The sequence below is a fragment of the Peromyscus leucopus genome, chromosome 3 (assembly GCF_004664715.2).
Source record: "Peromyscus leucopus breed LL Stock chromosome 3, UCI_PerLeu_2.1, whole genome shotgun sequence".
Classification (NCBI taxonomy): Eukaryota; Metazoa; Chordata; class Mammalia; order Rodentia; family Cricetidae; genus Peromyscus; species Peromyscus leucopus.
Genome location: NC_051065.1, coordinates 60,002,538 through 60,012,491, shown reverse-complemented (window position 1 = coordinate 60,012,491; position 9,954 = coordinate 60,002,538). Strand labels below are relative to the sequence as shown.

General features: G+C 40.0%; 1 protein-coding gene across 2 annotated transcripts in view; it reads right to left on the bottom strand.

The window, feature by feature from the left end:
* Positions 1-2,245: 2,245 nt before the first annotated feature.
* Znf800 (zinc finger protein 800) overlaps positions 2,246-9,954 on the bottom strand; it is a 48,529-nt gene continuing 40,820 nt past the window's right edge. For both annotated transcript variants that reach the window (XM_028866237.2, XM_028866238.2), the window contains exon 6: positions 2,246-6,547. In XM_028866237.2, the coding sequence (XP_028722070.1) occupies positions 6,388-6,547 (160 nt within the window). In that variant the 3' untranslated portion in view covers positions 2,246-6,387. The remainder of the gene's footprint in view (positions 6,548-9,954) is intronic.

Sequence of the window (9,954 nt, the reverse complement as noted above, 5' to 3'; positions counted from 1 at the left end):
CTACTTTGGGCTGGTGAGTTCATCAGGATAAAGTGGAAGGGGATGCTGTTAGACAAGACTTCCCTGCGTCCCAGGAGCCCAAAATGTAGTCTAAAGAGGGCTCAGGTTCCAGGTGGACAAATTCCTCCAATTAACAGGATCTTCTCACTGTCACTTGTCACCAAAGGGCCTGAATAAGGCCCTATGAGCATGGGGTCCAGAGCAGGGACCTCCCCTGTTTTAGTCTGGAGGCAATCCAGGAACTAACTCCTCCCTGCACAAAAGGCAGCCCAAATAAAGTTTTTCTATGTGTGTTTTAAACCACCAAGAGTTAACTACCTTAAGAATCACTTAGCTGATAGAGTAAACTGTTGCCAAAACTCCATAAAATCTACAAATGGGGTTGGAGAGACGATGGCTCCTCGCAGCTTGAGAGTGCTTCTGTTTTTCCAGAGGACCTGAGTTCAGTTCCCAATACCCACATCAGGCAGCCCATAGCCACCTGTAATTCCACCTCCAGGGAATTGCAATGCCTTCTTCCAGCCTTTGCAGGCACTTACATACACATGACGCACTCATGTAGATACACATACACAGAGACTCACAAATAAAAATAAAAATTTTAAAACTACTAACAAGTCTTACTAAAAGAAAGTGCTGCGTAAGGAAAAGTTTGAGATACCTATTTTAAAACAGACTTTCCTCTTGTAATGCAGAATTTCTAAAAGACTTGTCTATAAAAAGAAGTAGTCTGTGAACCTCCAGATCTGCAAAATAAGCAGAAAATTTCCAAATTTGAGTGGTATGTGTGCATAGCCATATATCTATTGGTCCTAGACTTCTGAAAATACTATAAGTGAAACCAAACAAAAGCAGTGTTCTCAGTGAGAGTAGTTCTGGATTATAACAGAAGTACTTGTGCTAAGTTTAAAGTAGCAGAGAAACTAAACAAAAAGAGCAGAAGGTAGAGTCTTCAAGGGCCCCACATGAGGAGCCAGCAGCAGAGGACCACGCCTGAACAACAGGCAGCCCAGATGCCAGCAACCAGAGCGAAGAGCCCCCTCCTTCCTCCACCACTACTGAGATGAGTATCCCCACCATCTCCACTTCCTTGTGCTTTAAGGAAATGTCCATGAATAAACAGAAGCTGCTGTGGAAGACACTGAGCCTACTTCTGTCCCAAAGAAAGAGACGAGGTGTGCACTAAACTGTCTTAGAAGGAAATAAAACAAAACTTTAACAGTGCTTTTCTTTAGATAATGGCATTATGGGCAGCTTTTATTTACTTTCTGTACATGAAATATAATTTTTTTAAAAAAATAAACATTTTAAAATTACTTTTTCTAAGTGTAAAAGAAAGCTTTTTTACTGACAAAATTTGAGACACATCTATATTAAAAATGTACAATCCTTCCTGATTTCATAAATTTGAAGGGAAATTTTCTAATTATTAGATGACCTTTTAAATTTCATGTTACTTGATGGCTACGGACACCATAAACATTTTCAAGATCTTTCTTGACTTTTACATGAGTAACTAGGACAGTGAAGAAATGGCTATTTCAGTAAATTATTGGTAGTAGTGATGCCTCCAAGTTTTGCTGCCTGTAATTAGAGCTGACACTAGCCAGCACTGTTGGTGGCACCTTCCAAAGGAGAACTCTATGGTGGTGCTTGTACGCTACTTCAGATAAACTCATTTCACAGTTAAGCTCACCTCTTACAAATAAAATTGGCTCTTTATTAAAATAGCAACATAAATATTAATAAACTTATTTTTATTAAAAAAAGCAGAATTAACAGGGAAAAAATTCAGAACACTACCGTAAATTACACCAGTTAAAAATGGAGTAGAGACAGCCACTGTATCAGTAAGAGGCTCCATAATAAAGCTGTGCCCAGAGGTAAGTTTAGAGTCTTATGTCCTATTACCATATAAGAAATTTAAAAATTATCTAAGTCATCAATTACAAAGAAACACTCATAAAACAACAACTAAACTTGTAAGAATAAGAAAGAATTAGAGATAAATAATTATATTGATATAAGCAGAAAAACTAGAGTTAATAAAATATTTAAATGTTGGTGCCTTTAAAAAAAACTGGCAAGTCTAATAAAAGAAAAGATACAACTAAACACTAAAAAGTCAGGAAATAAGAAAAACACTACAACCACAGATACAGAGAAAAATATTTTTAATTATAAGATAAATATATGCAGAAATCTAACATATTTTTAAATTCTATGAAAATGCATGATTTTTTTTAAAAAATATAATTTTAAAGTTGCTATTCAAGAAGTATGGTTGCCTGTATAGGACAAAACCATAGAAATTTTCAAAATGTTCAGAGAATTATCTTTTGTCTTATAAACAGTGTTATGAGGGGGTTCCTCCAAGACATCAAGGAATAGACAGCTCCTACCGTATTACTAATTTATACCTAAAGCAATAGAGAAATTCCCTTCTGAAGCTAAGAAAGAATAATATAAAAATATATCACCATGATTACAGACTCTGTCTTATGCAGAAATAGCTCTGTATTAAGAAATCTGTTAATAGTAGTGTATTGTGGTAATAGACCACAAAATAAAACCAAATGATAACCTCTAGTTGCCAAGAATGTTTAATATAATTCAACAAGAACAATCCCCCCAAAATGTTTGGTGTATTTGAACCAGAAAATCATTTCCTTTGACTGAAGGCCTGCATCTGAGTCCAGTAGTTAACATTAAAATCTGGTAAAATACTGATGGCATGCTAAAAAGCCAGGGTAAGAGCAAGGCTATTGCCATCACTTATTCAATGAGGTATAAGCATAGCAAAAGAAGCACGAAATTATTATTTATGCTTAAAGTGATGAAGAAAAGAATCAGTGAGGATCAGTGAGAGTTCTGAAAAGTTATCAAATACAAAATCAATTGGCCCTACAAGGAACAGCTTTCACAAAAGCTCTTAAAAATGGGGGTTGGGCGTTGGGAATGATCACAGTCAAATAGCAACAAAATATAAGACAGCTAAAATATAACAAATAAGTTTACAGCACATTAAAAAAAAACTGAAGGACACACAAGATGTCTTCAGTAACCTTGACACATGACAAGTTCCTCAATAGGAGACTTCAGAGTACAAACTTTACAACTCTTTCTCAAATAACCTAGAATCTTAAAGCAATTCTAAAGAAAATGACAGTAGACTTTCTTTTGGACTTTACCAAAATATAACTAAAGCTTATTGAGGAGAATAAAGGAAAAAAACATAGCCAAAAAACAAAAATATTTTTAAAATAAGAGTAATATTACTTCATTGTAAACAGAGTAAAGCAACTGATACCACGGCAGTAGTTAATAGACTTCAGGAAGAGCAAACAAGTGATAAATCCAGAAACCACTCTAGGGAGAAGAATTTAATATCTGATAAATGTCAACTGTTCAAAACAGTAAAAAGAATTTTCAATAAATGATGATGTAAGAACTAAATAAATATTTAGGCCATTAATCATACCTATGCCAAAAATAAATTCCATTTAGAGAAAATATTTAAATCCAAAAAAATGAAAATACAAGGAAACAAACAAATATGCATGTAACACTGACACAGAGAAGATATTTTTAAACATATCACCAAATGCAGGACTCATAAAAGATATTTATTGTTGTGAAAAATACAATGTTTCTGTATATCATAGACATCAAGAATTCAACTGGCACATACTGGAGAAGGGGCAGAATGTCTGCACAAACAGAATAAACAAGTGATTAGTGGTTTTAATATATAAATACCTCCTACTAAGTCAATAGAGAGTGAATCCCCAACAGAAAAAATAGCATATGTATTCATTTATCCTTTCAACAGACATTTATTGTGCATCTAATATGCACCAAATTGCTATGGGCAGAGAATGCAGTGTTGAAGAATCCAGACATCCCCACACAGTCTCTTCTTCATACATTCTAGTGTGGGGAGAAGGAAATAAAACAGAATAAGCAAATAAATAAGATTACAAATAAACTGGGAGAGGAAATGATTGGGAGGTCATGACTACTTTCAATATGGTGCTCCAGGCAGGCCTCTCTCAAAACTCTGCACCCATCGAGAGGATGCACTGTGATGGATGAGAGGGTGGCCATGAAGGGCAACTTAGAAATAGTAGCACTTACTAACCCCCTGAGGTACAGAAAAGAGCCTGCTTGGCCAGTTGGTGGAACTTGCATGGCCACACATGGTAAACAGCGAGAGGAATATACACAAGATGTCAGAGAAAAAAGGGTCAGATGGTGAAGGACTTTGTGAGCCATGGTAAAGAGCTTCAATTTAATTCTATAACCAACAGTATATTTGGTTTAATGGATGAGAAAGGTCACTACCACCAGGTTATCACAAATGTCCTAAAGTAGGTCAAGAACAGTAGCTGAGAGACCATGCAGGACTAGCTGACACAGAGGTCACAAGAAAAAAATGTTGGTCAGGACTAAGTGATAGTACTGAATTTGGAAGGAGACAGATTAAAGACAATTTTGAGTCAGGCATGATTGTGCACACCTACAATTCCAGGCCTTACGAGGCGGAAGCTGGGAGATCACCACAAACTGAAAGCTAACCTCCTCTACATAGTGAGTTCCAGCCCAACCAGAATTTTGCAGATTCTTTCTCAGAAAAATAAAAAGGACTATTTGAGTAATAAAACTGATCGATTAGATGGTCTACTTTGTAAGGAACTAGTCACAAGAGAAGCAGAGGTGGCCTCTGGGTTTCTGACTAGAGAAACTGGCTGAAACGTGATGCCATTTATTCAAGTGAACAACTGATTAAGAGGAGGAAAAAGATGGTAACAAGAGAAAGAGAGGGGAACCTAAAGCTACTCAAAAGACCAGAAAGAATGAGATGCACAGAGCTGAGAGAAGGGCCTTCAAGCTTTTTTCACAGTCACAAAATTGAAGGTCATTTCCATACATTGTAGCAGGAAGATGAGGAGGTCTGTATACAACTCTTGTTTCTCAGAGAAATATGAAAGAAAAGGGACACTCTGAGGCGATACATGCATAAAAACAAGTAGGCCTAGACGTGGGGACCAAGATGACCACAGGGAAAAGATTTGCAATAATGTGTTCAAAGTAGGAGAGGTTGGTTGGGTTTTGTGATTTTCTTAAAGGCAATGGTCAGTTGTTCCGGTCAGGCCAGCGCGAGGCAGAGGTTACATACAGCCAGGGTTGGATTTTTTTTTTGGCTAGGAAAATAACTTGGAAAAAAACTGAGGTTTGAGAGTGCTGAGAGAATTGCATTTCAAGGCATGATTACAATGGGATATGGAATCTGGGCTAGCCAAGGAAATATATGCAAGACATGGCCTGCTCAACAGCAGAAAAGTGAGGTCAAGGAACCAAGAACTCAGGACAGGGGATGGTGATCAGAGGATGGAATGTCTGGTGTGTCAGGTCAGGTCCTAGCAGCAGACACCAAGACAGAGGTCACTGTGCAGCAACTGTGTTGAGGGGACACCTGAGAAAGACAAAAGAAAACAAGAGGAGAGAAAAGGGCCTCCATGCCATAAGGCAGGTCTGACTCACCTGTGAAAGGCAAGAGCAAGAGGGGCTACAGACTGAAGCCAGCAGTCCTAAGGAAATTTCCACCAAGAGTTGAGGGGCCCCCACCCCAAAATCGTTCACTGAGGGACCATGAATGTCACATGAATGTCAAGGCTACCTTGGCTATGACCAGTCACGGGGAATAGCCCAGGAGAAGCACAACCTCCTTGTAAACCCAGGGGCAGAGTCCCTGGGAAAACAAGAGGGGCTCAGCCAACCAGCCTTCCCAGAGCAGCTTTGAGAGGCACGTGATCACCCCTGAACAACATTCTAGAGAGGGTCCAGTTTCTAAAGGTGGCCAGCTAGGTCCTTGGAAACAAGGACCGACTCCAAAGAGAAGAAGGGTAATTGGAGCTGAAGTTACAGGGAAGAGAAAGCCTAATGTTCGGAGTTCAATTACAGTTGTGCATGACACAACTCTGCATTTGTTAGCCACCCAAGGGCCAACGATAATTTGGACAGCAGGAATCTTCGGCAGACGGGCGTGGGAGGTGGAGCTTGATGAGGCCTTGAGGTGAAGAAAACGAAGTTGGCTTCGAAGAACTAATAATGAAAAGAATCTGTGTGGGAACGGGGGGTCATCACAAGAACTACGGAAAAGGAATCGTGTGCGGTGAGATTTTCCAAGAAGCCGGGATTTTGCGGGCGGGCTGAAGAAACGCGTTGCACGTAGCACTGAGAGGCCCGGCGCCCCGAGGGGAGGGCAGGAGGCGGCAGCGGGGGCCGGCGACGCCGCCCCAGCGACGGTGGACGCGGCGGTCTGCAGAGGCGACCCGGGCGCCTGAGGTCCGGCGGTGCGCGCGGCCGCAGGGGCGCGCGGCGGCGTCACGGAGCGGCCGACTTGCCGAGGGCGCGCGCCGCGTGCTGGCGCTCCCTGGCGGCGCCGCGGAGCTTGGCGCGGCAGCTGGAGGCGGCCTGGCGCGTGGTGACGGCGCCCGCGGGCGGACGCAGGATGGCGGCGCTGCGGGGCGACGGCTTCGCCAGGCTTCGGCCCCCACGGGCGCAGCGGACCCCAGGGAGGAAAGACAAAGACACGCCGGTTAGCAACGAGCGGGAACCGCGCAGCCCGGGACTGAGGCGCCGCGTCCCCCGCACCCACCAGGTAAAGCTGCGTCCAGGAGCCCGGCACCCCGGGACACCCCGCCGCACCCCGCGACGGGCAGGGTTGCAGTCACCAAACCCGCCGTGAGCTTGACCCAGAAATTCTTTTAACAAATGTTCCCTTAAAGAATAGCTATGAATGCAAATAAAATTTCAAAGAATGTTCAGTGCAACATCCATAATAGAAAACGGGGAAAGGGAAGGAAGGAAAATTGAAATTTTTTCATATCCACCAATAAAGTATTATAATCTTGCAGTGCAAACTAACTTGCTAATAAAATAATGCTGTGAGATAACATCTAACAATATGGGAAAGTAGTCAATGACAAAATCCATATCATCCGCATTTGTAGTGTGAGCGTATGTACTTGTGTAGTATTCAGACAACACAAATTTATAAAATGATGGAGAAAAACCACAACAGTGTGTTGTTATTTTCAGGTGGTAGGCTGAAGATAGTCTTTATTTTCATTTTATTTATGACTCCCAAAATTATACAATAAGTATATTCCACTATTAAAATAAAAAATTGATGTTTAAATTTTATTCCACTTATGAATTTATAAAGTCATCATCTAGGGTAGCAAGGTGGTAGGCACAAGGAGTTTTAAAGAATGGGCTCACTGAGATCCGCCTATCTTCACTCTAAGCTCTGCAGAAATCACAGTATTACAGAGTATTATCCCTTAAACTTTTAAGTTAATCAAAATGACTGTCTTTTATAAAATTATACCTTATTATATTCTGGTCATTTCTACTTGAGAAAAAAAGTTTCCTGAGCTTTTGACAGGTTAATTTCAACTTGTAAGTTCCTCAGACTTCGGAACATGATAAGCCAAAAAACAGAAAAATCTACCATGATTTTGGAACAAACATTTTAGATAATACCAGTGTTTCAGTTTCAGTAATGGTGCCTGTATCTGAAAGCATTCAATCTAAGAAAAAATAAAATATTACATGAACTATTGGCTAACTATTGGTCTTTTAGGGAATCTGTTTTGCTAAATTATGCCAGGAAACTACAAAAGGAATAATAATATCAATGTGTGCCAGGGCTTTGTTATTAGACAGAAAATCCATTGTAACATAATCTTCAAAAATATTTTAAACTAAAGCAACCTCCAAGTTGTCAGATGGATTTTATTCGGTGATAAGCAAATCAAAAGTTAGATGTTTATGGGCATGTGCTCTGTTGTTTAAGTTGATGACAGAATTAATCACACCACCCCGAAGTTTCCTTCCTTCTGAAGGTTTTGGATAGAATTATGCCCAGAGGCATAACTTTAGTTAAAAAAAAAAAAAAATCACATACCAGAAATAAAATTTACAAAGAGAACAAATCCTAAGAAGCCAAACATTTGTGTCAACTTCCTGAACAAAATGAAGGCTGTAAGAGCTTCTGAAGAAAGTATTAGGTCTTAAAAATCTAACCATCACCAAATGATGTCAAGTTAATTACTTTTAATTTTTTTTAATTATTTACTGTTATGTAGTCTAGGGCATGTGGCGGTCCAATAGTAAAGCCAAGTCCAGCTGACATGTCAGGCTAGGTAGCAAACACCTTCATCTGCTGAGCTAGCTCACCAGCCCTGATTTCAATTTAATTTAACATTCTGGAATGTGTATTATGTCTTAGGGGCTTTGCTCAGACAATAACAGTAGATAGATGATAGACAGATAGATGATAGATAGATAGATAGATAGATAGATAGATAGATAGATAGATAGATAGACAGACAGATAGATAGATAACCTAAGGTCCCTATTTCTGAGGATTGTCTAGAAAACTAGTTTCCCAGTATTAGGATGAGTCAGACTCTAAGGCTAACCTGAATCCCTAAGGCACACTGCAGACCTGCCAGGGCTTTTCTTCTCATATTCTTCAGATGAACCTTCTCATTTCCTGTCATTCATTCCTTTGCTCGGATTCGTAAAAGCATCCCACTGTCTGCACACTAGATGAATCAATAGCTGTTAACCTTTGAGGAGAGCCAAAGACCAGTCTGAGGCTCTGCCTAAAAATGTCATCCTCCAGAAACTTGCACAGAACCAAACTAGAAACTGACTTCCTGAACACAAACGTGAGAACAAACAGCTGCTTCCCTCGAATTGCTACTTTCATATGTAGAAAACTACTGCTTCTGGGGCAGGGGTGTGTGTAATTTAAAAGGTTTTAACTGCTCAGTACTAAGTCTTGATGAGACCTGATTTACTTGATTTAGTTAAATCTGTGATCTGGCCTATATTACAGCAAATATCCTCCATCTTTACCGTCAATTGGGCCATTCCCCCTGAGGCAACAAATACCAGAAACCTTGGCTCACCAAGGTATGTAAAGCCCAAACAGAATGTCATACAGTGTTCTTGCCAGGTTAAGTTAGCCTGTATAATGGGACAACCAAATTCCTCCAAGACGCATGTTAGAATCAACACACATTATATCCTCTCCATCAAGTTCAAATAAGTCAGAAAATTTGTGTGCTACAGAGAAAATATATTTTGTTCCTATTTCTTGGCAAGACCTCTTGGAAAGACAATGGCTGGTGCTGATATGCAAAATAATGAGATACAATAATGTGTGCCAGTCCTTTGCTCAGCAAACTGGAAAGCCATGCTATGTGCCTGGCATCACTAGTGCACCATCTGACCTTCCCCTGAGCCTATGCCTTTCCCCCTCCATTGGAATATTTCCTTAAGTGGGACTGAAAGCTAGAGCGACTAGTATTTGAGGATGCTGACAGTCTTCTGCTGTGGAATACCCACAGTTCTGAAATTAATATATTTGCTGATACTAAAACAGACATGGAAACAAAAATGGATGCGCTGGGAGGCATCAAGTTTTATTCAGTTACATGCTAAAGAAAAACTTATTTCAGTTTTCTCTTATGGATCATTATTTTAGAAAATTTGAGCCAAAATATTTTATTCTTTTCACCTTAAAAAATGTTTCCCACCTGTGTGCTTTTCTTGTCACTTAATTCATTAAAGGGGGGAGGGGTCTTCCTACTATTCAAGTTCTCATTTTCTCTCTACGTCCTGCTGCCCCCCAACCCCCCACACACACACACATATTTTCTATAGCACTTTCTCTACTATTTCCTACTCTATTTTGCTTTTCTTAAAAAACAAAACAAAACAACAACAAAAACCCAAGCCAATCCTCCAGATGTGTGGAGAAGAACACTAACAGCATTTATTGTTGATAGTGTGAATCATCTCTTATGTACCCACATTCATACAGAAAGTTTTGACTTGCCTACTGTGTCTGCCAGATCAGCAATGTCGTTGTTG